Consider the following 24559-nt stretch of genomic DNA (forward strand, 5'->3'; position numbering starts at 1 on the left):
CGGGCGTCCAGGCCGCGTTGCATAGCGGAGTGCATTGTACGACTCGTTATTTGGCTCCGGAACTTCTAGATGCCTCAAATTCTTCCGTCTTGGGCAGACAAGTCACCATGTGGGGGAAGAGGCCCATACTTAGTACGGAACGTCAGAAAACAGAGCCGGCCCGCCGGGTTGAGAGTCGCTACAATCTGGGGGACCCAGCGAAGTGGGACATCTGGATACCTTTAGTCGTTCAGTCTCACAGTCTAGATACATGTAATGTATCCATCCTACTTGTAGGGCCACTCATGTTACGGGCTTGTATAGTGTCGGGGAGTCAGGGGCATGTAGATTTCGGTCGTGGAATCGACCGAAGACGTGGGACGAATCCGATCGGATAAGGAGGACGAGCGGCGATTTTCTCCTAAGACAAAGTAGAAGAGGTAAAGAGGCAAAAGAAGGGGGACAAAAAGAACGGACCCGCAAAAAGGAAAAAAAAAAAAGAAAAAAAAAACACTGACAAGACGCTGGGTCACTTACATGAATCGGTGTAGTCGGTGACTCGGTGTATTCCACCACTTACATCCCGTGTACAGATACCCACCAGCGACGTCGTCCATTGTATTATAAGGTCATTATTCAGGGCAGAAGCCTAGAAGGAAGTATTGACTCAGTACACATTTTAAACTAAGCGGGAGTACCTGACGTTCCCGAGTTTGACGGGATATGATTTGCTGGACATCCCGAGAACAGATGAACCGTTTTAGCTCCAGGGCTTTCATGTTGTGGAAACCCACCTCGCCGTTTGGTCTTGGTAGAACATGAGATCCAACGGTAAGGTACGTAGATGAGTCGCAGAAATCAGACTGGCCCGAGGGGATATACATGGTTTGTTGGGGGTCTGTCAGGGGAAAAGGGGTCAGGAGTCAGAACTCCGGATAAATCAAGTTGTCTTGCCACGCGGCACCAAGTTTCGACGGTGGCGATGCATCTATCCCGCTCGCGACCAACTTGAGAGAACTTCGATTCATGTTCTTTTTGATGGGACTGCTAGTGCTTTTTCATCTATGTCGAAAATATCTCTCCTCGGCTTCTTGAGTCGAGGGCGAGACAAGTATAAAGGGGGGCCCATGATGGCCTCAAAGATGCTTTTCGCTTCCCAACCATCTCTCATCAAGACACTACATTCCTTACTCTCTTTTATTTTCTCTTCCTCGACTTCATACTCTCTTTACGTTTTATTTCTATCGACCGTCGACCACGATTGACTCGTGATTTCACTCCTTGAAACAACAAAAGAAAAGAAGAAAACTCCCTCACGTACCCATCTCAACACCGCCATCATGAAGTACGCCGCCGCTGTCGGAGCCCTTTTCGGCTTGGCCACTATGGCCCAAGCACACATGGAGATGATCTGGCCGCCTCCCTTCCGGTCCAAGCACAACCCTCACTCCACCGACATCGACTACAGCATGACGAGCCCACTAGAGGCGGACGGCAGCAACTTCCCCTGCAAGGGGTACCACAGCCTCATCGACACGGCGCAGGGCAAGCCCGTCGCCCAGTGGCAGCCCGGCCAGTCGTACAACTTCACCATCGGCGGCACGGCCAACCACAGGGGCGGCAGCTGCCAGGCCTCCCTCTCCTACGACGGCGGCAAGACCTGGACCGTCATCCACTCGTACATCGGCAACTGCCCGCTCACCCCAACCTGGGACTTTGTCCTGCCGGTCGACACCCCCACGGGCGACGCGCTCTTCGCCTGGTCCTGGTTCAACAAGGTCGGCAACCGCGAGATGTACATGAACTGCGCCCACGTCACCATCGGCGATGGTGGCGACAGGAGTGCCGCCAGCAAGAGCGCCGTCAGCGATGCGGCAAGCTTCGTGAGCAAGCGCCCGGCCATGTTCGTCGCCAACGTCGCCAACGGCTGCTCGACCCTCGAGGGCACGGACCTGGAGTTCCCCGAGCCCGGCCCGGAGGTTACCGAGAACTCCTCCAACACTGCTGGTCCGGCGGGTGGCTGCGGCTCCAAGAACAGGCTCAAGCGCTCTGCTAAGACTTTCCGCGCTTGAGAAACGACGAGACATTTCTTCAGGCGGGGTAACCACACTTTTAGATTTTGATTCGACACACTCGTTACTTTCCCATTATATACACTAGAGATACACATTTACGATGAATGGTTTTGGAGTTGAGGAAGAAGGTTCGGCTTAGACAGCATGTTGATCATGCATTGCATTGCCATAGGCACATATACCAAGACGGCTCTGAGATCCGTCTATAGAGATTAGAATAAACATTCTTTACATATATCCTGAAGAGATGGACGACTCTGGAGCATCAATGTCAAAGAAATACAACCAACCAGCTTGGACTCGGTCTACGCTGCATGACTGTAATCGTTTCACTGCGGACGTTGAGCCACGCCTTTTTTCGGCCCCACAGCGATCTCCCGAGACCACCGGCACCCCGGCATTCCCCGCACCGGAACCCCGACCCGTGTGGAGCCGTTTTCGGCGCCCTTTCCGGATCCACGCACGTAACAGTACAAGATACAACACGAGTCTACACATCATCCATGATGCCCATATGACGTGACATGAACTGAGCTCCAGACCTAGCTCTGACCACCCAATTAATTCGAGAACATATATAATATACGCATGTGTGGTAGCTGAACAGCAGACGCTTTCCCTCCGCCAAGAATTATTACAGAGAGAGCATTTACCAATACAGATTACCCAGTCAATACTGCTTGCCTGCCTCTTAGCTTGAACCGTGTCAAAGTTCACCCAACATGTCCGCTTCGAGAGCCATTGCACTTCGAAGGCTGGCGGTCGTGAAACCGCGAGCCGCGGCCTTTGCCCCCCTCACATCGCGCCGTTTTTACGTCCAGGATAAAGAAAACCTCGGCGGTCCGGGAGGACAGGATCCTCCGCCCAAAGTCCCTCCGGGCATCCTACAAGACCGGTATGGCATCTTCGGAACTGTCACGCGGGAATGAAAGGATGAATATATAGCAACTGACCCTCTCTTTCCTTCATCAGAAACTTCGTCATGGCAATGGCCGGTGCCGCCGCCGTAGTGGCAGTCCTAATCTACATGACTTCCGGGCCAGGCAAGACGTCGAATAGTGAAATGGAGAGGAAGGTGGCGGCGATGGGGGAAAAGGCCAAGGACCAGCTACGGGACGTCAGGCTAGACGAGCTGAGCGGCCGGGCGAATAAGACGCCGGCAGAAAGGGGACTCGGGGCACACCGGTCGGATTGACCAGCTCGATGGGAGACGAAACTTGAAAGAAGAAAAGGGCGAGGGCCCAGCCATGGCGGTTGGCAATCGAATGTCTGACCCAGACAGGTCTCATCCAAACCAAGCAGGTTACCCTGAGATTGCCCAGCGCTGTCTGTCCTCGCCTGCATTGCTCTCTGCCATGACGTGTATCATATACTTCTGCTTTGTTCGCTTCGCTTACAACGGGGTTGGCAAAAGAGTCGCCGCGCAATTCCAACGTCGTTTCCGTCACGAAGACCTTTCACATTCTTGGTCTCCCAGCCCGTCCGACCTGAGACGATCCCACCACTAGTGCAAGATCCCTTTTCACTTTAGCCTAGCAATCTCCCGAGAGGCCGTTTGGAGGGAGTCTTGGAAGTTTCCAAGTGATTTTGTAGACTATATGCTCCGTGTCAAGTCTTGAGTGGAAGGTTCCAGGGTGACCCCGGAATGAGACGCACTCTCGACACTTGCAAGTTGCAGGTCGAGCACCTGTTGATTATCCCGAGACCTCAAACCCTCTCATGCGAGTCTAGAGAGAAGGGCCAAAGTGAAAACCACTTGGATATTCCAGACCTGTCACGAAGAGTTTATGACAACAGTAGCCACGGAACAAAGGGGCTATAAAGGGAAGTATCGTACATTAATTCATCCATCAGTGTACGCTTTGCCATGTCGATGAGAAACGTCTCGGCCCAAGCACAATCATACCTTCCCACTCGTATAAAACTCCCGTCTCAGAGCGCCCTGTAGTAACAAGAATGAGATTCATCGCCACCCAGCCCTGGGTATAAACAGTAATACAAACATGCATAGCTACACAAAAACAAAAGACAGTTTTCCTTCTGCCTCGTCCATCATGTTGTCACGGCAGAAGCCGTTGAGATAGGAATGCCCCATCTCGGGGCATTCATGACGATGGCCATCATGGTGCCGCTCATCAGGGCGGTAGCAGGCAGCGTCAAGAACCAGCCAAAGTATATCCATGCGACGAGGCGCGGGTTGATGCAACGCCAGTCCCCGTTGGCGAGACCCACGCCAACTACGCCGCCGGCGATACATTGCGTCTATTTGCAGTGTTAGTCATATAGCTGAGTGACATGGTGTGAAAGTGAGCAACTCTGTTGACCAACACGGCCGGTAGGGAGAGGGGTTGACAGAAAGCGGGAAACTCACCGTCGAAACAGGCAACTTTAGCCGCGTTGCCATGATGACCGTAACCGACGTGCCCAGCTCCATGCAAAAGCCGCGACTGGGCGATATGAGGGTGAGCCGGTTGCCGAGGTTGCGCATAACCTGGTACCCGTAGGTCAACAGTCCGAGGACGATGGCGCCGCCTCCGAAAGCGAGAATCCACATGGGCACGCCGACCATGTCGGGGATGTCACCGGTCCGCCAGACGTACCACGCCGTCGTGAACGGCCCAATCGAGTTACTGACATCATTGGCGCCGTGGATGAAACTCGCAACCGAGGCGGTAAGGATCTGGAGGGCGGAATACATGTACTCGGCCCGGTTATCGTAGCGGGGTGCGCGGGCGTGCATGTCTTCGATATCCCAGTTGAGGATGGCATTCCGCTTTTGCATGTTGATCACGTCCTTCTCGAGACCACGGAGAAGGAAGCGGTTCGTACGCCAGATGAGGACGGGGAGGGAATTCCATGGCCCTGGCGGCCGAGGCGGGATGAACTCGTGGTTGGCAATACGGCCTTGGCCGTCTTCGTTGTGTAGGGGTGGGGGCGTACCGGGAAGAGGAAGGGCGGGCGGAGGAAGGAAGTAGTCTTGGTTGTCAATGTCTTTATCGAGATCGGCTGCGTTCTCGGTCGTCTGGATGGACTGTAGAAGCGACTCGGAGGCTCGCACGTAGGCGAGCTCTTCCGCTGTGAGGTGGCCGCGGTAGTAATCTTTGATGTTGATCTTGGAGACGCCAGCCGGCGGCGGTGGCGGCAGCGGGAGCTTGAGAATCCAGGGACCCCTCCAGGCCATCCACCACCTCAGCTGCCAGTCCTCCATCATCACCTTCCGCCACATGTAGGGCAGTATAAAGAAGGCTTGTAGCAGCACCGCACCTCCAGAGGTAATGAACACAGCCAACAAGATCTGGGGTGTCGTCAGCTCGACCCGTGTCTGCACGCCTTTCCATGCCAGGAGCACTAGTAGTTTTGTTAGGCCGGGTCACCACGAAGGCCGCGAAATCGATGGGGAAGGAACAACGTACTAGTGATGAGGCCGAAGGTGACAAAGGTATAGAAGGGAATGCTAATGAAGGCCCTGTAGGGCGCGTTCTTTTTGGTGAGGATGAAGTGTTTTGTAAAGAGGAAGACGCCGGCGCCTATGCCGCCTGAGATGCCCGGGGCGATAACCCAGGCGGCGAAGACGCGGGGAACGCCCGTCCATGTCCAGTTGACCTCCTTGATGCCGACAGAGGCGGTGGCGGCGCCGACGAGGCCGCCGACGAGGGAATGCGTGGTAGAAACGGGGAGACCATGACGAGTAGCCATGGTGAGGAAGATGGAGGAGGCGGTGATGGTGCATGCCATGGCGAGGAGTAGGACGCCGGGGTAGCCGTCGTAAAGATGGGGGTCGAGGATGTGGTTGCGGATGGTGTCGGTGACGCGGGAGCCAACGGCGACGGAACCGCTGAACTCCATGACGGCAGCAATGGCCATGGCCTGCTTCATGGTCAACGACCGTGACGACACGGACGTTGCGAAAGAGTTGGCTACATCGTTGGCACCTGTGTATTTGGGGCGGCAAGTTAGATCAGCACGTCACGGCGGGTGCCCAGAAGCCAACGGATGTCCACAAGAGAACGGCCGAGAAATGGAGGACGAGACTTTGAGGACAGGAAAGATAAGGACTCAAAAGGCAAGGGAACACACTGAGGCGTACCGATGTTCCACGCATCAAGGAAGCTGAAGATGGTGGTGAGGGCAAAGAGGTAGTCGTACGCCGACAAGGCGGCGCCGGCCATCGTGGGAAGTATGAAGTCGTTTGCCACGAGTCTCTGGCTCCGATAAAGCTACAAAGTATGACGATACCCGTCCTATGTCTGCAAGGGAGACGGCGGGCCGGATAGATGGCTACATTGCCAACCGTATTGGGTGGCACTAAAAGGGGGGGGATCGGGCGCGAGTGTGACGGAGGCGGCGTAGTCAGAACTGGTCAGGGCCACGGTGCGGGAAGCAGTCGACCATCGGCCACAGATATGAGAGTAAGACGAGGCGATGAGTGTGAAAGAAGACGAAGGCTGCGCGGCTCGGAAGATGTGTCGCGATGTTTGCTAACGTTGTGCCTGATGGGGTGAGCGATGGAGGAGCGAAAGGGGAAGTCGTAGTAGGTGGTAGTCAAATCGAATTGGTCGATGGGGCATCAAAGAGGAAAAAGTTGGGGTGAAACCGGGGAGCTGGGAGAGCCTTAAACTGGGTTATGTACGCAATATGTAACGTTAGAGTGGAGGTCCGGCAAAAGGATTGAATGGGACGAAGGATGAGATCGTTGGCAGATGCGGGTGTGCGTGTGTGTGTGTCTATGTCCATCTGGGCGCTGGCCAGCGTGGTGGGTTGAGTGGACGACAGTTTTCGTTGGAGAGGCAGAAACCAAGACGAGCCATTCAGCCAAGAGAGAGAGGGAATCCAGCAAGACGGAACTGTCCATCCAAGTTGCCCATCGTGGGGCACCTAGAAGTCATCGAAAAGTGGTTCTTGTCGTTAGTTCCCGAGGTTGCTTGCCGTCTATCACCGGGTCATGGGAATCGTCGCGTGGCTAGCTAGAAAACGCGGTTCACTCCACTCGGTGTCCCATATTGCGACGGCGACAAGAGATCATGACATCCAATGCAACGAAGATCTCGGAAGCTTTTGTATATCGTAGACAATGATCCTCTTACTGAGTGTTCCCGATCGTCGCGACGTCGCATGGTTTTCTCCAGCCCCGGAGAGGAAAGAGAGTACGCTGTACGTTGTAGGCCGCAATACTATTACCGCTGACGCTCTAACAAGGTCGCAGTAAAGGTGGGATGGCAATTATGGGAGAATCCAGAAGCGAGTGTCAGGGCCATACGGAAGAGAGAAGAGAAAAGGACGACGGACGGTCTTGCATAGGGTGAGGTGTGGGAGAGACGTTGGAAGGGCGAGAGGGTTGGCTCTCTATGACCAATCACGGGCTCGTATTTGAGCACGAGCTGTGGCTTCCGTCTGATGGAAAATGGCTTGAACGGGAAGCCAAGCCTCCTCAGCGGCCTGGGTGGGGGTCATTTTGGTATGTACTAGCCACAACGCCACGGAGCTCTCGGTCATGTTCCCTCTCCAGCCGCCTCCAAGTCAGGCTCATCACGACTTTTAACGGATCACTATCAGTCCTATCCGACGCGCTCGCCGTTCACCGTTTAGACAAGTATCACCATCCCCACGTTCGCCGACCCAGAAAGCCAGGCGAGGTTCTTCCATCGTTCCATCCGCCCCACGAGATGCGCTAGATGGACCCTCTTTCCCCGAGGAGTCCTTCTAAGCACCAACTTCGCACACGTGGATTTGCAAATCGGCCTGCGTCATTGACTCTCCCTGATGCCACAGCCTTTTTAGGACAGGACCTCTCCTTCATAACCCCACCGATGTCTCTCATTCACGTCAGCCATCTCCACGCCCGTCTGTCGACAGTGAACATGACGGCTGTCTCCGGACGACTAGCGGCCTAGCCATTGCAAGTGATATTTCATGACCCAGAGGCGCCCAACGTTGCGTGGCCAGGAAGCCGAATCTGCAACTCGCCCGCCAGTTTGACTGCTATGCGACATGTGGGACAGCTGCTTGGTCTATGTCCTTGTCCCGTCCACGATGTGACGTCTGGTCTGGACACTCCCGGTGTATCTTCTTGGGCCTCGTTCACCGGGTTTCCGAGTGTCTCGCAGTACTGTCCGTCAAATGAGCGAGTAATACAATCTAGAAGGACGTAGGTAGGCCTAGTTCGGCGAGAGGCCACCAATGTACAAGTCGATGCCTTTTACTGCCTGTGATTTTCATTTATCCAGACATTTAATTTTCTGAGATTGGTGTGTGTATGCTGCTGTGTCATCTTACAAAAAAAAAACCTTTGCTTTCCAGAGAACAGAGGGCGAGAGCCGTACCGCGGTTTACAAAGGAGTGTTAGAGTGCATACATTCGAAGTAGCAAAAAAGAAAAAGCAAATGAAAGAAAAGAAATGAAAGAGAAAGAGATGAAAAGAAAGATAACGAAAAAAAAAAAGAAACAAGGCAAAACGGCAAAAAATAAACTCCCCTGGGTGGGCTCGAACCACCAACCTCTCGATTAACAGTCGAACGCGCTAGCCAATTGCGCCACAGAGGATGTTGCTGTAATATCTGTCGACAAAACTCACACGATAGGGGCCTGTGCGCTACCAACTGCGTCGTTTCCACACAACAGAGTACTGTACTCTACTGGACGCGACTGTACACTACTGTACACTACAACATACTTAAACCATTCAAGGGTCCACTTCAAGTGGAGGGTCTTCTTCCCACAACCCTTGACCATGATTGACCATGGGAATGAACCGACAGGCCAGTGTTGATTCTTCTCGGCATCCATCCCCTTCTAGGTCACGAACTAACCTTAACATCACATCGGGCTATCTTGGTGTTATAACTTATTACTACCTTTCTGAAGCAGTTCACTGCGCAAGGTGGGCAAACTCTCGCAACCGTTTCGAGTCGTCAACTCGACAGATTCGGCGAGCTCCACGGGAAACGGGTTCGACATGTTATTTCGTATGCTCAAGCGAGTACATACTCTGCTCAAGCTGGCCACACTCGCCCGCTGTTGCTCTTGGCGGCCGCCCGCCGTGCAGGACACTGACCCCTGAAAGCGCCGGAATGGGATCGAACTCACCAGTCCAGTCTCATCTGAGTCACCTCTTACCGCAATGGTCTGGCGAGATGAACGGAGCGCGCTCAGATTTCTCGGCAGAAGCACTCTTCAGCCACTCAAAGGCAGGGTTGGTGCGCATCTCGCCTCGCCCTACGACCTTATCCCTAACCCCTCCCGCCCCCCGGCACTGCCAATAGCCGGAGCTTGTTTCCCCGGATCTTCCTAGTAGCTACATGCTCTTCGGTGATCTTTGCAGATCCCTCGATTCGTTCCGTAGGTTTTCGTAGCTGCCCTGTTCGAACTGTCCCGGGTCTATCTCGCCGCTGCCAATGTCGTTTTCCAACATGCCTTTGGCGATGTTCTCCGATCTGTCGCATTGTCCTCATGTCTCGCTCGAACTGCCTTCTCCTGCCCTGCCCATCTCACCGCTGCCAACGCAGCTCGTCAATACTCTGTGTTCCGCGTGATTGGGCCTCAATTTACATCACGCGGCAAAATGCATTTGCCTGCTGGCCGAACAATTTGAGCGGATAATATCCTGACGAGTAGTTTGTTCAGCTTGGCTTGTCCGCGCCTTTGAGGCAGAATGAATTGCTTGGAGCGCTCTGCGTGGCGTCGTGTCCGTCCCTTGATTGGGTTTGACCTCAAACATGGACACGGCTGGGAGAGGAGAAGACGCACTTCGCGTCCCGTCTGGGAAATGCCACTCGGAAGGTTCAAGACCGAATGACCTGGAAGAATCAATATTCGCAAACACATTGGGATGAACACCAACCGCCCAAGCTTGGCCTGCCGTCGCCTTGAGGGTTGTTCGTCCCCCTCACGGGTTATAAATACCTAGCCAAACGGCACCAATTCGACCTGAACTTTTCTGAGCATCACCAAGCACAGAGCAGAACTTGCTAGCATTCCCATCCAGGTAAACACAAGGCCCCTCGGATCAATCACCCCAGGTCATTTCGTGCTTCTCTGACCACACCCTCAGAGTCGTACCTTTCCTCTTCTTTGAGACGAAAAAAAAAACCAATCCATCCGTTTCATTCACCATGAAGCTCTCCATCGTCGCCGCCATCGCCACCTTCTCGGCCGCCGTCCTTGCAAAGGGTACGGCGTGCGGCTGCCGCCTGCGACCATGCCCGCCAGACGAATTTTGCGTCCCCCTCGATCCGAAGTGCGTAAGGACCGACATCTGCCCGGGCGTTTGCCAGCCGCTCAGGGCCGAAGAGCCCTATACTCCCATCTACGATCGCTATGAGAGGTGCCACCTCTATGAAGGCGAAGCGGCCCGGCAATGCCCCCAGGGATCGAAATGCATGCTGGACCCCCGTCGCCCGGATTGCGAGAGAACCGGCATCTGCGTCCCCGACCGCACCCCGAAGTGCAATGAGAGGCGTGGCATCCGGTGCCCGGATGGGATGAAGTGTTACGATCTCCCGGGAGTCCCATGTGACTCCCGCGAGGGTTGCGATGGTATCTGCCTTTGGCCGCTCTTGACGGAGGGCTGAACAGTGGGTGGCCCAATTTGAGTGAATCACCTGCTCCTGTATGATCGCACCTGCCAATTTGGAAACTATATCAGGTTGAGAAAGTCGGATAGTCGCTGCTACTCGTCCTACCCATGTCAATAAAGGAGCTTATGTTGAAGATGGCTGTGCGGCACCTCTCCTGTCAATATCAATACCTGTACTTCGTAACTGTAACTGTAGCTGTAGCCGTAACTGTAGCCGGATTCGGAAAGGGTGATGATTTGATTAGGACATTCCTTCGAGTTGACGGTTGCGTAGACTAGACCACAACTCCTTTCCACACTCGCAACTGGGCGGGCTGTAAAGAATGATCAACTTCTTGGGAACACAGGAGGTGCGAGGCGCCATGGGCGAAAACTGCATTGAGCGCCGCCGCAATTTGACGTTGAGACCAAGTAACATGTCCGTACGTAGCACAGGGAGCAATTTCGAGGTGACGCCGGGAAACAGACCAAAGTCGACGATGTTCAGAAGAAGCTTTGGCAAAGGTCTCCACCGCTTCTCGTCGCGAGAAAAAGAAGGTACCTAGTGCAGTGCAGGCCAAGAGGGAGAAGCCCTGAATTTGAGGTGCCGAGGTGGAACAGCGTGTAAGACCAAAGATGACACCAAATAACAAGGCTTAGCTAAAAAAAGAAACCGAGGAAGGTCGATAGCCGTGGTGATTCAAAGAAGGGTGCCGAAGCCGAAACTACCGTACGTGTATGTAATCCGAGATGCAAGTCGAATTAATAATTCATGAGTAGCAACGACAGGGCAAGGCCGAGGCTTGCTGACTGGGATTGAGAGTGTCGTAGTCGGAACTACGTGTATCAACACCACGCTCTGCTGCATGTCCCATCGGCACGCACCCCGAGTTGCAGATGAGCCACGAGGTAAAGCGGAGCAAGCAGAAACCCCTATGGCACCAAGGAAGCTCGTGGGGGCGCTTTCAGCCAAGAAGGTTGGGTGGCAATACGGCATACATTACTAGGAAAGATCGGCGATTGGTGAACATGGCAGAGAAGCAGGCGGTGATGATGGCGGTGGTGGAAACAGGTCCGACAAAGAAGCTGGACTGTCTCGTAATGGACTTCCAGATCATAATCTCGCACGCACACAAAACACAGAAAGCCAGAAAAAAGAAGAAAAAGGGAAAAAGAAAAGCCAAGGAGAATTTCATAAAGATGCAAAGTGGATGCAAATGATTCAATCCAAGGGAATGTAATTGAAACCAGTGCTAGTCATTCAATTGGTTCAAGGTGCAACAAGAGGGCAGTCGTTGACGCGATTGTGATGGTCATTATTTGTTGATACAAATACCTAGGTAGGCATGGCCGACCGAAAATCGGAGGAGAAAAAAGCGCGGGTGGAGAGATGGACCGCGGAATGTTCTGCCCAAATTTACAACGAACTGAAGGAGGGGTAAGGCATTGACAGCATTTTATCCAGGAGGCGGTCCTTGGAGTTGGATTGACATATAGGTATTGGAAATCGAGTTGTTGCGTTGACCAAGAAAGCGCCCGTCGACGGGATAGTTTCTGGCTAAATGACGGGGGTAGCGTGTTAGCGTGTTAGCGTGTCGCCTGTTCTAATCCCGGTGCCGCTTTTAGTGTTTGGCTCGTGTAATGAGTTGTCCTCTTGGACCAAAAGTGTGCCGACATAAGCGCTTGAATCGGACGAGGAAGGAGGCTTTTATGGAGGCCTAGTGGCCTTGGGTGAGACCTTGTTCCGTACTAATCCGACGAATGCCTGAGGCCAGCTCCCACCTACCCCTACCTTGCACTGAAAAGAGCTAGGTATTAGCTACTCTGTAGCCGCTTGGCGGCGCGACTGGCGCATTACACACGCACACAAAACGCCGAAGCGGGAAACGCTTGTGAAAATTCATCCCACACTACGACACACTACGTAGTTGTATGTTATGTACCGTGTACCTAGGCACGCCCAGTTCCGGTCGTCGGGGCGTATCGGACGACCGACCTCCCCCAATTCTCCCAAACCTTGCTGCCACCCCCCTAGCATGCGCGCTGCACGGACCTTGAGCCTCCCACGCCTCTGGCACCTCCGCTAACCTCCGTCCCACCCTCCACCGAATTCGCGAATATTATTTCCCTGGGTCTCCTCCCACCTCGTCTGGTCCTTTTCTTCTCTCTTTCCCTTTCTTCTTCTCTTTCTCTTTCTCTTACCACCATCGCACTCCCCGACCAGGTCAACCGTCCCTCCCCCACCACCGAAATCCTGCTGATAAAGCCTCGTGTTCGCGCCGAATAAAGTACGAAACTTTGACTTTACAACTCGAATCTTTTTGATTTTTTGGTCGACTTGCTATCCTCGGACCACCAATTGCGCCAGCACCTCGGGCTTTATCAGCAGGAAATTCAACGCTTTGCGGACGAAAACTTGCTCTCACGACGATTCCTCTCGCCACACACACAACCTCATCACCACCGACTTTTCACGACACACTTCCTTCCGTGTCGAGCTCTCTCACTTTTTAACCGATACCCATAACCAAGCGAATAAAAATGATCTCTGCCACTCGCGTTCTGCGCCAGGCTGCTGCTCACGCCGAGCGCACCCCCAGCATCCGCTTCATCGGTCGCCGCACCATTCCTGGTAAGTAAAATGCCACTCATCTCACAATCTAGCCCATTTTCATCCCTTTCGTTATTTCCATCACCATCAGCATCATTTACTAACTGACCCGCGTCTCAGAGTCGGTCGACCACACTCCTCGCCCACACCCCGCCTCTCCCACTGGAAAGCTCCCTGAGGGCTTCGGCAAGAATGGTGTCGGCGTCAGGCACGCCAACTTTAGCTCCTACCGCCAGCACGCCCAGCAGCACGGTCCCCTCCAGAAGACCATTCGCTCCACCGACAGCATCGGCGCTGTCTCGGGCAGCCAGCTCGGCTCCGTCGCTGCCCCCAAGGGCACCTTCTTCGACGTCTCCGAGCTGCCTGCGCGCTTCCACCGCAAGCCCATCGTCGGTGCTGAGCTGGAGGCAGTGGAGTCGGGCGGCGCCTCCCTCTTTGGTTGAGTGGTAATCCGCCAACCGAAAAATAAAAAAAAAATCAACAAAAACATTTAAAAAAATGGAATGAAGTGAACGAAGAGCAGACTCAAAATGATACCACTGCCATTGTTACGCCACCAATCGGGCCCCGTATCGGGGGCTGACAGCCCAGGTCTCGTGTGTTGGAAAGAAGGCACCACCAAGGCTTGCAGCCCGGCCAGTGAAAGTTGACCTAGCTAGATGCCTGTCTCCGACGTCTCCTTGGCCCAGGAATGGGCTGAAAGAGGCTGGGGTGTTTTATGAAGCAAGCAACAACGGGGGACAGGGTGTACGGTGACAACACGATGTCGTGGCACCGCGCCTCTGGCGTGGGTCAGGCCGGTCAGCTGCATCTTTGTGTTTCCTCCCGTCGGCGTACGTGGCTTACGTGGTTACGAGTTTCGGAGTTGATGGGATGCTTTGGGTGTTTTGAGGATAGACGATTGCCTTCTTTGTCTTCCGTTCTCTGCGCACATTTGCTTCGCCATCGAGGCTTCTTCACTTCATGTATCTACCGATAGCCGAGCTATCTACAATGCAAACACATCAGTTAACTTGACTCGCCCCAGACTATGATGCCGGTGAACTCGATGGCCTCTATATTATTATATTGTGCACGACTGATCGGAAATTGTGAGTTTGATCGCTCGTGATATGAAGCAAGGTACCACCTACACACTTGGCACGAATGGTTACGGAAGCGCCCGCGGAAACTTACTCACGGAGCGTCAATCATCAAGGCCAAGCGGTAATAATCGACATTAGGCTTAATGATCGTATTTCTCAAGGTATCTCTTTCCAACATGATGAATTCATTCAGCTTTCACTGGAATGCAGATGGATGAGGCCGTAAGACGGACGCCGCATCCGTCACCACCGAAACAATTCGCGACTGTACGAAGTACGTTGTACGGCTTCAGCGGGTTACCATATTTGTCCGCTCCTTCTCATGCAATTATCTACTTCCTGTTATCAGTGCTAGACTTGGAATTTACATAAACTTTTTAGGTAAGCCGTAATTATATGCACGAGTTTCGTAATTGCGACAGTACGGAGTACAACGCATTCCCTTTTTTTTTTTTTTTTTTTTTTTTTTTGAAACGGATGACTAAGACACTGACGAATGACCGAGGGTCGCCGGACTCCGGTGCATCCATGATTGCAGCAAAACAAATTTCCATCTCCCGCTCTGTATCAGAACATCCCGCGATTCAACGAGTACCGGTCCGACTAGCCCCAACCTCCCCGAAAGCAGCAAATAACCACGACGATGTCCGACTCGAATTCCCCTTCAACACCGGCTCAAGCTGACGCCTGCCCCGTCGACCACAAAGCCCGTGAAGTCTGGCTCGCGCAAGCCCGTGCCGCCGCCGCATCAAACACCACAGACTCCAGCGCGCCGCTCCCGTCCAACCACCCTCCCCTACCTTCGGCCTCGACACCCGCACAGACTTCCTCGTCTTGGACAGCGTCCCTCCGTTCCTATCTCCCCTTCACATCCTCCCCCTCGTCTTCAACCACACCACAACAGCCCCCTCAGCCGAACCCCTCCGCAGAGCATGGAGCCCTCGACACCCACCGCGTCGTCTCCTCCATCCCCCGTACCGTCACCCCGGGCGCCTCCTCCTGTCCTGCCGACCATGCCTCCCCATCTTCCGAGGGGGCCGCTGCTGCGCGCCCGGCCAACAGCGAGCGCGACACTGGGGCTGACCCCGTGACGGGGAACTGGGTGTACCCTTCCGAGAAGATGTTCTTCGACGCAATGAGGCGCAAGGGCCTCGACGGCGTGCGCGGCGAGGACATGAAGACCGTGGTCCCCATCCACAACGCCGTCAATGAGCGTGCATGGAAGGAGATTCGGGAATGGGAGAAGCCCTATGTCGAAGGCACTGCGTATGTCGTCCATCATCTGTTTTTCCCCTCTCAACCCCCCCATTTCTCTTTCCATCTCACTTTTCCTCGCGTCCATTCTCCGTTTCTTCCCGAATTTAGCCCGCTAACAGAAATACCATGATTACAACGAAAACAGCTGCGACGGCCCCCGCCTCCATTCCTTCATGGGCCTCTCGGACCGCATGTCCCCCAAGGCCCGCCTCAACACCCTCCTGGGCTACACCGAGCCCTTCGACCGGCACGACTGGGTCATCGACCGGTGCGGTGTGCGCATCGAGTACGTGATCGACTTTTACGCCGGCCGAAGTGGCACCAAGGACGCCTCGGGCCGACCGAGCTTCTACCTCGACGTTCGACCGAAGCTGAATAGCTGGGAGGGCGCCAAGATGCGCGCTGCCCGTATACTGGGACTCGTATGAGGTCCTCTATCTTCGGCCCGTCGGGGCTGTGTATTATATCAAAATGTTTCTATATTCCAGAGAGGATGTAGTTATACCCGGGGTATAGACGTTAGAACAAGGGGGCGTAACTTGGGTTAATCACTTTCAGGGGGTCCTCAAGAGGGAAACGAATCTCCAAACAATCTTGAGGGTATTGGCAAGACCGGACTGGAATTGGTAGCCGACCCGATGCAATGTCCTGGGGCGTCTTCCCGGCGAGCCATCTCTACACCTTGTCAGTATGTATTCGTACACATCAGCATTGAACTAATTCCTAGTCCTTTTAGCCGCTATCTGGAAAGAGCAACCCCGGCCACCCAAACCAGGGAGTTGCCTCTGCTATCCCGTCTTTTTTCACTGTCTCTTCTTTTCTTCGCCGTTTCCACTTTGATTATCCACTTCTGTTACCGCGGTCCACGACCGAATCGGCGTTCCCGTCTCGAAGCCATGCTCATCGAGGCGCCAGCCTCCCGTGCGCAACCTCGGGATGATCCTCCCCGCTCTAGTGTCCCCGCCGCCTTTCCTTCCCAGATTCCAAGCGATCCTAACGGCTAGAATCCAAGCTTCCAGAGCGGCGAATTCCTCCTCCTTGTCACCACTCAGGAGGATCTTCATGGTCACGATTCGGCCCGATGGGCGCCATACGATCAGCCGGAAGCCTGCGTTTCCGTAAATCGTGGGCTGGTAACCATCCGGCATGGCCTCACGGAAGCTTCGGGCGTAGGTGACGTGAGCGACGAGAACGCCATCCTTGTTTCTGATGAACGGGGCCCAGAAGACGATGTTCTCCCTTTGCGCCACCTGTGCCGGCGTCAGGACCTGGCCAGTACTGAGGTAGTGTTGGACCAGAATGGTAGTGCGCTGGCGGTTGAGGGTCTCGAGCTGCACACAGCACACGCCCAGATAGTTCATCCACAAATGGACGAAGACAAGGAGGATCATGAGGGCGAAGACGGCCTCGCGCGACTCTACAAAGTGGACAATTACGCTGCCGGCGAGGAGGCCTATCAGGCCGACGGCGGTCTCTTGGCTCGCCTCCTTGGCGTTCAGCTCGGCCAGGTTGTTGTTGCGGGCAAAGTGATTGGAGAGCGCAGCCTTGCTCGCGCCGGCGGCCACGCCGCAAAGCGCGCGAAGAGCCTCTGCACAGGTGAGGGCGGCGATTTTGGCCCAGACGCCCAAGTAGGGACTGGCCAGGTCAAGAAAGAAGGCCGAATCGTTGAAGAGATCGGCGAGGAATCGGTAGCGCTTGGCGTCGGGTTCGATGGAGAGCCCGAAGCGGTAGGCGAATACGATGGTGGCGACACGAGAGACGGCGTCCTTGAGAATGGTGAGGAGAAGGGCGTAGGTGGCTGAGGAAGAGGCGTCGCCGACACCTAAGCCCTGGAGGATGGCGCGGTTGGCCAGGAGCGAGGTGATTGTGGAGAAGAAGGCCTGGAGGGAGTCGAAGGTCTGATAGGAGAGGTAGTCGCGCGCGACCGAGTTGGGATAGCCGATGGGAAGGAAGGCGTCGAGGATGACCTGGCGAAAGTTTTGGAACGAACGAAACAAGGATGACCGGGGTTTGTCGCCGAGAGGCATCTGCCGGGCGCGTCAGAAGCTCACGGTTACATACCCAATGCAAGGCCATGATGGGCTATGATAACACACCTCGATGATTCTGTTGTCCGGAGTATGAAGCCAGCGGCGGAAGATGGTTTGGCCTGATTTGTCCCGGTCCTCGACGATGATGTTCTTCCTGGCAAATGCTTGGTCTATATTGAGCGCACGGTATCTGTCGTCGAGCGGCGAGGACGGCGCATCAGGATCGAGGGCTGTGCCGATCGCCTCGTCAGGATCTGGAAAGCCCGGGATAGGGGGTGGGAGGGTGGTCATGGCGATGAATCCGTATCTCGACCGGTTTCGACTTGATTCGGCGGCGATGGTAGTAGAGGTCGATAACGGTCGAGGTTAAAGAGGGAAGGGGAAGTAAAGGGAGTTGAGGTGGTGACGGAGCTCATGGAGGGAAGGATTGAAAGATTGAAAGATTTCTTAAGAGATTGTGGTGGCCTACAAGAAGACCTGCCCCTGGTTGCGGCAGAAGGGCAGGTACGGAGAATTATGGAGTAGGAAGTGGCAGTGGTGACGCAGTTGCCTTTGTTCTGATGTGGATGGCGGGGTACCTACGAAGTAGATGAGGATGAATGTACTTTGAACTCCCTTGTAGTTTGCTGGACAACTAAGTAACCGTCCGATACCTAACTTCCTATAGGCACCTAAATAAGGTGTCTCGGAGTAAGGTGGTAATACCTATCGTGGTATTTCTACAACGTAACAGGTACACAGGTAAAGGGCGCCCAAACGGTGCCTCCTGTGCAATACGAAGTACGAGTAAGTATAGTGTTTATACAGTGTCTCGCACCTTAGAAGCCAGCAAAACAAACGTAGCAAAGCAGATAGGGGCTGGGGCATCAGAAACGCAACGAGCGCGCCGAGAGAATGGATGGACGTCGGACGCCCACCGGCTCGGAAGACCTTAATAAAAAATAAAAAAATAAGGAAAGAAAAAAGGGAAAAAAATCAAGCTCCCCCGGGTGGGCTCGAACCACCAACCTCTCGATTAACAGTCGAACGCGCTAGCCAATTGCGCCACGGAGGATGCCATGTTTGAATTGTCTCGGAATGAGGTTTTGGTACCCAGGTGTCGTTCCGAACATCGGCTCCTGGTCTTCATAAGGTCATAACGTTCTCTCGATCCCTCGCCGATGCTCATACTCGGAAGCCAACATCGTATATCTTACCTGACGGTAAGCCATCAATGTCTACGTCCCCGCGCCTCCGCATCTTGAGGGATTCACTGCGGATTGTTATATTCTGATGTGCCTATTCAAGCTTCTTTAGGTATTCCAAAGAACCACTGCCCAAGACATGGCCTCATATTCCTGGTTATTGCTCAGCCCGGCCACCCCACGCATGTCATGTTTGGCTATCTAGTCCATGGCGAGCAGATTCACATCCCACGCCAACAAGCCACCTCTTCCTGGCCCAGTAGAATGCCAACCCCAACGCCCATACCGCCAACAAGACCACTGCCTGGACCGGCGCGAAGACGGCACCTCGCACCACTACGAAGCCGCTGACGAGCGCGAAGATGACGGGGACGACAATGAGCGGTCGATAGGGCCTGTGTAGTCCCGGTTCTCGGAACCGCAGGATGATGGCTCCCAGCACGGTCAGGAAGAAGAACGTATACTCGCCCAAACCGTTGAAGGTCAGTAGCGCCCGAAAGTTGCCGGCGAGAATGTACACCGTAGCGAGGATGAACGACAAGATTATGGCGTTGATGGGAGCATCCGGCCTCGATTTGTTGGTCTCCGTGACCTCGTCTCCGACGTCTTCTTCTTCTTCAGCGACATGGTCTCCCACCGGCGTCCTGTTTCTGCGCCCGGGAGCAGATGTATCCCCTGCACGTGGGCCAATGCATCCCACTGCTGCGAAAAGTCTGGGAAACCAATTCTTGTTGGCTCCTGCCACCGCCATCCGGCCTGCCACGAAGGAGTTCCCCAGGAGCGAACCGGCGACCACTAGACAGATAAGAATCGCTGCCACTATGCCGAAGCCTTGCCCTAGCAGGCGGGTGATGGCTGTCTATTCGATGTCAGCACATGTGCCGGCAGTCGCCACTGGTCGACATATATAATACATACCACAGCCACACTGTCTGTCGTAGACACCACTCTCCATGGGAGGAGGATGTAATAGGCAGCATTGGCGACTAGGAAGCTCACGATGATAGTCGGAATTGCAGAATTGATGGCCAGAGGTAGCTGCCTGGCTGGGGACCTCAGCTCGGCAGAGACATAGATGGCCTAGACGCAACAGAACCGAACGTTAGTCTCAGATCCCCTTTCATTGTACTCACATTGGAAACCCACCTTATCCCACCCGGAATAAGCCCACAAAGCTCCGTATAAAGCAGCGGAATAATGCCCAAGCATCTCCCACTGGCCGAGCTTCGACCAGTCCGTCTCGCTTCCGTCCGGGTTGGTCGTGTTGCGATAGGCGAACCAGGACCTGTCGAACCAGTCGCGGCCCCCCACGTCCCTGTCCGGGTCTCTGGTCTGCAGCACCACGACCGCCAACCCCGCCACGACGATGGCCAAGATGGCGACGAACTTGGTCAGGACGAAGAAGCCGTTCAGCCGCGTGCTCGCCCTGGTGCTGATGGAGTTGGCGACGCTCATGGCCAGCAGGACCAGGACGGAGAGCAGCTTGTGGGAGAGGCTGGCGGCCTGGTCTGTGACGCCGGCGGCCGAGAAGGCGCTCTCGACAAAGACGATGCTGAGGATGGCCAGGGTCGCCGGCATGACGGCCACGACCCATGTCCAGGCGGCCAGGAACCCGACGACCTCGCCGAAGATGTACTGGAGGTAGGGCTGGACGCCTCCTGTTGGCGCAACGGAGGAGTCAGCAGCAGGCGTAACGATGACTGATTAGAATCTCTCGCACGTACCTTCGCCCGGAATGGCGGTGCCTAGTTCAGCCACGGTACTTGCGCCCGTCCATGCCAACACGCCTCCCAAGAGCCAGATGAGGAGCGCGGCGCCCGGTGATGGCACGTTCGTATCGATGGAACCGGGAGATGTGAAGACGCCGCTGCCAATGACGATACTGATTACGATTCCGAACGCCTCGAAGGCTCCGAGGTTGCGTGTGAACGTTCCTGTAGTAGCCGTCGTCCCGTAGGTAGCCGCTCGGCCGTTGACGTGTGGCGATCTCTCGGCCTCGTCGGCGGCGAGAAGAGGGCGTTCGGGATTGTCGTGTATTGGGTGAGAGCCCGCCATCGTGGTCAAGTTGAATCCGAATCTCCGTCGTTGTTTGCAAGGTGAATGGGATGCCGGAGGAGCTAATAGGAGATGGTGGGTGATGTGAGAGGTTCGGCAGCTAAATGCCTGACTAACAGGAAGTGACGTGACTCGTGGGGAATATGGCATAATTGAATCACAATTTCTAGGTCGGCCTGGCGATTTGATAATAAGAAAAAAGAAATGGAAAAAAGAAGAGAAACATGGGCTCGGGAGGTCGCTACAAGTATATGGACTTTCTGTCCCACTGTTTGACGATGGCCATGGTCGTATTGTGACTCGATAGGCTTGGTCCGTCATGCTACGAAAGTAAAATAGACATGTCTCCCATTTTAACAATTGAGCGTGAATCAATTCGTTCAGGTGGTACGTTTTGTGAAAAGCGAAAAACAGTCATTCTTGCTGCGTAAATATGTAACCCGCAAAGTAGACCTCGTGGAATATCATGAATTGATCATGAACCGCACTGTCTACCCCACGACTACCGCACGACCGGCTGACCGTCTTGGCCAACCAGGTGTTCGTCCGTCTTGACGGGTCCCTCTCCCACACCGGTCATGATGACCCGGGACACGCCCGTCTTGATGACCTCGGCAAGGCGTTCGGCGAGGACGACGGGCGACTTGTAGCTCTGCACGCCGTCCTTCCAACCGGTCGCGTCGCCAAGGAGCGCCGAGAAGGTGCCCACGACAAGCTCCTCGTCCTGCTGCATGTAGTAAACGACGGCGTTGGGGCCCGCGTCGAAGGTGTAGGCGGCGACGGTCCTGCCGGCGGCCTCGTTGATGGCCTCGACGGCACCGATGGCGGCCCGCGAGACGTCGTTCAGGTAAAAGATGGGCGGCGACGTGTCGAGGCAGGTGGCGTGGAACGAGTTGGAGTCGCGCATGGTGACGTCGGCAAAGGCGGCAAAGTCGCGGTCGCGGATGGCCTTCTCCATGGCGTCCATGTGGGCGGGGACGACGTGGTCGATGCGGCGCTGGAAGAGGCCCGAGGTGGCGACGGTGCGCTGCATGCCCGAGGTGGAGGCCACGCCCTTCTTGGCGGCGCTGACGACGAGGATGAGCGCGCGCATGTCGGGCCAGTGCGACGCGTCGGCGACCTGGTCGGCCAGCGAGTCGGAGCCGTCGGGGAGGGAGCCCATGCGCCAGGCGACGTAGCCGCCAAAGAGGGAGCGGCAGGCGGAGCCCGAGCCCTGGCGGGCGATGAGGGACAGCTGGGCGGGCGAGTCGGGGAGCTCGTAGAGGTTGGCGATGGCGCGGACAAAGGCGGCGAAGCCCGCGGCGGACGAGGCCAGTCCGGCGGCCGTGGGGAAGTTGTTCTCGGAGACGAGACGGAGGGGCAGGGCGGACAGTTTGGGGAGGGATGGGTCGGCGGCTTCGAGGGCGGCGCGGCGGGCTCGCAGCTCGCGGAAGCAGGACTGGGCGCGGTGCCCGGTCACGTCGGACGGCTCGCCATTAAGGAGCAGCGAGTCGCCTTCGGGGTACGAGGCGGAGCAGGAGGCGGTGGTGTGGGTTCGGAGGTCGGCTTGGGAGAGGGTCACAGAGAGGGAGCTGTTGGTGGGGAGGTTGAGTTGGGCATCCCGTTTGCCCCAGTATCTGCAGAGGTCAGCGGCCGGCACGACGATAGGTTGACCAAGGTAGGAGGGGAGGGGTTGAAGAGGCGAAGAGGTGAGGCATACTTGACTACGGCAATGTTAACCGGGGCCGTTGTGCTGGCCCGGTAGATGGTCTTGTCCGCCATTGTTGAGGTTGTGGACGAGGCGGTCAGGCAGGATTGCTGGTTTGGAGAGATGGACTGGTGTTCAGATCGGGCCAGAGTAATGCTGCAATTTATAAATCAACAGCGTATAGCCAGATAGTCAGATATTTCTGAACCGTCTCAATGACTTAGCAACACGTTGGGAAGATTAAAGGTTTGGTTTCCCTTGTCGTCGTGTTCAAGGGGATGAGCTGGAAAGAAGCAAGAGATATACGAATGGGTATAATCAGGGGAAGGAAGAGAAAATACATGGCGGGGTTCATACGCTAAGCCAAATCAAGTCTAGTGAGGGGCTTCAGGGGTCCAGGCAACTCGGTCCACTTTTCTCACGACAATGACAAGACTTTATTGCTTTGTCACCACTTGTATCTACGAAGTATCATCTCGTGTCGTGTCTTCACCTCGAAACTTGGAAGAATGGTGATATCAACTCATCATTCATAATGCCATGTCGTCAATAGTGAGAAAGAACGCTCGCTCAACATGCCAAACATACAGATGCATCAACTCCAGTCCAGACAACTGCTTGGTATAATCCGCAACTCCTCTCATATGCACCCACCACAATGATTGCACCCCCTGTGCCACAAGTCGTACCGTCGTCATGATAACATACGGCCCATCATTTCTTGAATGCCCCGACGCGAGTACAGGCGTCCATGCCCCTGCCGGTTCCCCTGCTGGTTTCCGCGTCTCACCATCCGAAACATTGGCCTCGAAGCGGCAGGCATCACGTTCTCCTGGTTGTGCATCGGGTCCCAGACCCTTCCGTCCATTTCCTCCTCCATGTAATCTTCCTGGTCCTCGTGCCAGGATTCGTCCTCCGAGGGCGCTTCTTCCCCATATGCGTCCTCGTCCCATACCACGTCGTCCTGGGACTCGTCGCTGGACGCGTAGTCGAGGCCAGTCAAGTCAACAGGCCACCATTTGGACTCGACCACGAGATAGGCGTCCTCCAGCCTATCAATCGCATCCTCGATCACGTCGACGTCATCCGTCCGTATCGCCTCGGCAAAGGCCGCCCTGGCTTGCCATCCCGTCGTGATCTCCCTGCTAAGAATCTCCCCGTCGTCCGAATCACCATCCTCATCGTCACGTCTCGGCGTCAGCGTCTGGCCCCGATACTGCAGGTCCTTGGACCGCAGCATGAGCCAGGTGATCAAGACGGCCAGCTGGACCAGGTGCTCCTCGGTCGCGAGGTAGAGGCTGTCGTCCAAGTCCGTGACGGCCCTGGCCATGACACTGGCGAAGAGTTCGCCGTCGCGGCACTGGAAGCGGGAAAGGGGGCTGGGCCGGCTGGCGAGGGTGTCTTCGCCGTCGAGGTCCATCAATGACGGGATGGAGGGGTGCGGCCCGTAGGTTTCGAGGATCTCCTCGTCGCTGGGCAGAGGAAATGGTGACCCGCTGGGTACCCGTTCGTGCCGGACTTCTTCGGGGCTCCCCGCCGGCGAGGTCGGCCTTGGTGGCCAGAAAGTGTCCGCGACGAAGCCGTCGACGACCAAGATCGGCGTGGATAGCTCGTGCGCCACTCTGGGGAAGTAGTCCGGCCCCGGGGTCATCAACAGCCGCTCGCTGTCCAGGAACCCGACCATGGCGTCCAAGCTGTCCATGTCTTCCTTACACAAGATCTGGGCCGACTTGATGAGCTCGAGTTCGTTCTTGTGCGCATCAATGGAGGGCAGCGGGCTGGGCTCCCTCCACCGGAGAACGGTGCCGGGCGCGAGCTGGTCGAAGATCCTTTCCTGCCGACGGCTGGCGAACTCGGTGGAAGTAGTGGGGGAAGCCATGTCGAAGTTTGTGTTGTTGAGAAAGTCTGATAGCCTGAGGATGTTAGTGGGAGAGAAGCGGTAGTTGATGAATTGGGTGGTTGTTGTACCAAGTGATGTTGCCTGTGGCGTTCTTTTCAGCTGAGAACCAGGAGGATGTCCACCTAGGGTGTGACGCTGAAAGCGA

At 55.3% G+C, this 24559-nt stretch overlaps 12 protein-coding genes and 2 non-coding genes across 14 annotated transcripts; 4 read left to right on the forward strand and 10 right to left on the reverse strand.

Annotated features, from left to right (window-relative positions):
• Nucleotides 1–282: 282 nt before the first annotated feature.
• On the reverse strand, nucleotides 283–596 carry ACRALDRAFT_212449 (uncharacterized protein; the record flags this gene model as incomplete). The annotated part of the gene is made up of 3 exons (XM_071023884.1): nucleotides 283–400; nucleotides 513–537; nucleotides 581–596. 3 exons carry the CDS (start codon nucleotides 594–596, stop codon nucleotides 283–285), a joined length of 159 nt encoding a protein of 52 aa, XP_070872510.1.
• Nucleotides 597–628: 32 nt separating this feature from the next.
• On the reverse strand, nucleotides 629–1007 carry ACRALDRAFT_212448 (uncharacterized protein; the record flags this gene model as incomplete). The annotated part of the gene is made up of 3 exons (XM_071023882.1): nucleotides 629–645; nucleotides 683–877; nucleotides 944–1007. 3 exons carry the CDS (start codon nucleotides 1005–1007, stop codon nucleotides 629–631), a joined length of 276 nt encoding a protein of 91 aa, XP_070872511.1.
• A 312-nt stretch (nucleotides 1008–1319) lies between these two features.
• On the forward strand, nucleotides 1320–2051 carry ACRALDRAFT_1072041 (uncharacterized protein; the record flags this gene model as incomplete). The annotated part of the gene is made up of 1 exon (XM_071017924.1): nucleotides 1320–2051. The coding sequence occupies one exon, from the start codon at nucleotides 1320–1322 to the stop codon at nucleotides 2049–2051; it is 732 nt and encodes a 243-aa protein (XP_070872512.1).
• Nucleotides 2052–4106: 2055 nt separating this feature from the next.
• Nucleotides 4107–6223, reverse strand: ACRALDRAFT_1035470 (uncharacterized protein; the record flags this gene model as incomplete). The annotated part of the gene is made up of 4 exons (XM_071014997.1): nucleotides 4107–4316; nucleotides 4426–5402; nucleotides 5468–5986; nucleotides 6142–6223. The coding sequence occupies 4 exons, from the start codon at nucleotides 6221–6223 to the stop codon at nucleotides 4107–4109; spliced, it is 1788 nt and encodes a 595-aa protein (XP_070872513.1).
• A 2297-nt stretch (nucleotides 6224–8520) lies between these two features.
• On the reverse strand, nucleotides 8521–8594 carry ACRALDRAFT_t257. The gene has a single exon. It is a non-coding gene; the product is annotated as a tRNA-Asn (tRNA).
• A 1315-nt stretch (nucleotides 8595–9909) lies between these two features.
• Nucleotides 9910–10774, forward strand: ACRALDRAFT_1077475 (uncharacterized protein). The gene is made up of 2 exons (XM_071018647.1): nucleotides 9910–10035; nucleotides 10102–10774. Exon 2 carries the CDS (start codon nucleotides 10163–10165, stop codon nucleotides 10619–10621), a length of 459 nt encoding a protein of 152 aa, XP_070872514.1. The 5' UTR covers nucleotides 9910–10035; nucleotides 10102–10162; the 3' UTR covers nucleotides 10622–10774.
• Nucleotides 10775–12778: 2004 nt separating this feature from the next.
• Nucleotides 12779–14274, forward strand: ACRALDRAFT_1077474 (uncharacterized protein). Its single transcript, XM_071018646.1, has 2 exons — nucleotides 12779–13237; nucleotides 13337–14274. The coding sequence occupies exons 1-2, from the start codon at nucleotides 13147–13149 to the stop codon at nucleotides 13657–13659; spliced, it is 414 nt and encodes a 137-aa protein (XP_070872515.1). The 5' UTR covers nucleotides 12779–13146; the 3' UTR covers nucleotides 13660–14274.
• Nucleotides 13707–14740, reverse strand: ACRALDRAFT_2021870 (uncharacterized protein; the record flags this gene model as incomplete). Its single annotated transcript, XM_071020075.1, has 9 exons — nucleotides 13707–13795; nucleotides 13836–13922; nucleotides 13952–14027; nucleotides 14071–14140; nucleotides 14177–14204; nucleotides 14230–14345; nucleotides 14397–14494; nucleotides 14535–14620; nucleotides 14704–14740. The coding sequence occupies 9 exons, from the start codon at nucleotides 14738–14740 to the stop codon at nucleotides 13707–13709; spliced, it is 687 nt and encodes a 228-aa protein (XP_070872516.1).
• A 204-nt stretch (nucleotides 14741–14944) lies between these two features.
• On the forward strand, nucleotides 14945–15986 carry ACRALDRAFT_1036056 (uncharacterized protein; the record flags this gene model as incomplete). The annotated part of the gene is made up of 2 exons (XM_071015013.1): nucleotides 14945–15567; nucleotides 15704–15986. 2 exons carry the CDS (start codon nucleotides 14945–14947, stop codon nucleotides 15984–15986), a joined length of 906 nt encoding a protein of 301 aa, XP_070872517.1.
• Nucleotides 15987–16427: 441 nt separating this feature from the next.
• On the reverse strand, nucleotides 16428–17516 carry ACRALDRAFT_2088242 (uncharacterized protein; the record flags this gene model as incomplete). Its single annotated transcript, XM_071022512.1, has 1 exon — nucleotides 16428–17516. A coding segment is annotated over one exon (1089 nt), but the record flags the coding sequence as incomplete, so codon positions are not given.
• Nucleotides 17517–18568: 1052 nt separating this feature from the next.
• On the reverse strand, nucleotides 18569–18642 carry ACRALDRAFT_t256. Its single transcript has one exon. It is a non-coding gene; the product is annotated as a tRNA-Asn (tRNA).
• Nucleotides 18643–18764: 122 nt separating this feature from the next.
• Nucleotides 18765–20665, reverse strand: ACRALDRAFT_1065219 (uncharacterized protein). Its single transcript, XM_071017114.1, has 3 exons — nucleotides 19919–20665; nucleotides 19691–19852; nucleotides 18765–19631 (listed from the first exon to the last, which is right to left on the reverse strand). The coding sequence occupies exons 1-3, from the start codon at nucleotides 20348–20350 to the stop codon at nucleotides 18960–18962; spliced, it is 1266 nt and encodes a 421-aa protein (XP_070872519.1). The 5' UTR covers nucleotides 20351–20665; the 3' UTR covers nucleotides 18765–18959.
• Nucleotides 20666–20699: 34 nt separating this feature from the next.
• On the reverse strand, nucleotides 20700–22799 carry ACRALDRAFT_1044187 (uncharacterized protein). The gene is made up of 2 exons (XM_071015344.1): nucleotides 22527–22799; nucleotides 20700–22443 (listed from the first exon to the last, which is right to left on the reverse strand). Exons 1-2 carry the CDS (start codon nucleotides 22586–22588, stop codon nucleotides 21330–21332), a joined length of 1176 nt encoding a protein of 391 aa, XP_070872520.1. The 5' UTR covers nucleotides 22589–22799; the 3' UTR covers nucleotides 20700–21329.
• A 176-nt stretch (nucleotides 22800–22975) lies between these two features.
• Nucleotides 22976–24393, reverse strand: ACRALDRAFT_1082931 (uncharacterized protein; the record flags this gene model as incomplete). The annotated part of the gene is made up of 3 exons (XM_071019383.1): nucleotides 22976–23014; nucleotides 23103–23185; nucleotides 23223–24393. The coding sequence occupies 3 exons, from the start codon at nucleotides 24391–24393 to the stop codon at nucleotides 22976–22978; spliced, it is 1293 nt and encodes a 430-aa protein (XP_070872521.1).
• Nucleotides 24394–24559: the final 166 nt, after the last annotated feature.

Source organism: Sodiomyces alcalophilus (genome assembly GCF_042370955.1).
Source record: "Sodiomyces alcalophilus JCM 7366 unplaced genomic scaffold ACRALscaffold_7, whole genome shotgun sequence".
NCBI lineage: Eukaryota > Fungi > Ascomycota > Sordariomycetes > Glomerellales > Plectosphaerellaceae > Sodiomyces > Sodiomyces alcalophilus.

Excerpts from the sequence above, each read along its gene's own strand:
- ACRALDRAFT_1044187 (XM_071015344.1), bottom strand. The coding sequence starts at position 22,588 with ATGGCGGACAAGACCATCTACCGGGCCAGCACAACGGCCCCGGTTAAC. Across the intron at positions 22,444-22,526 it reads GTTAACATTGCCGTAGTCAA|ATACTGGGGCAAACGGGATG; the intron begins GTATGCCTCACC and ends TGACCTCTGCAG.
- ACRALDRAFT_1065219 (XM_071017114.1), bottom strand. The coding sequence starts at position 20,350 with ATGCCGGCGACCCTGGCCATCCTCAGCATCGTCTTTGTCGAGAGCGCC. Across the intron at positions 19,853-19,918 it reads CTTATTCCGGGTGGGATAAG|GCCATCTATGTCTCTGCCGA; the intron begins GTGGGTTTCCAA and ends TGTTGCGTCTAG. Across the intron at positions 19,632-19,690 it reads CGACAGACAGTGTGGCTGTG|ACAGCCATCACCCGCCTGCT; the intron begins GTATGTATTATA and ends GACATCGAATAG.
- ACRALDRAFT_1077474 (XM_071018646.1), top strand. The coding sequence starts at position 13,147 with ATGATCTCTGCCACTCGCGTTCTGCGCCAGGCTGCTGCTCACGCCGAG. Across the intron at positions 13,238-13,336 it reads CGGTCGCCGCACCATTCCTG|AGTCGGTCGACCACACTCCT; the intron begins GTAAGTAAAATG and ends CCCGCGTCTCAG.
- ACRALDRAFT_1077475 (XM_071018647.1), top strand. The coding sequence starts at position 10,163 with ATGAAGCTCTCCATCGTCGCCGCCATCGCCACCTTCTCGGCCGCCGTC.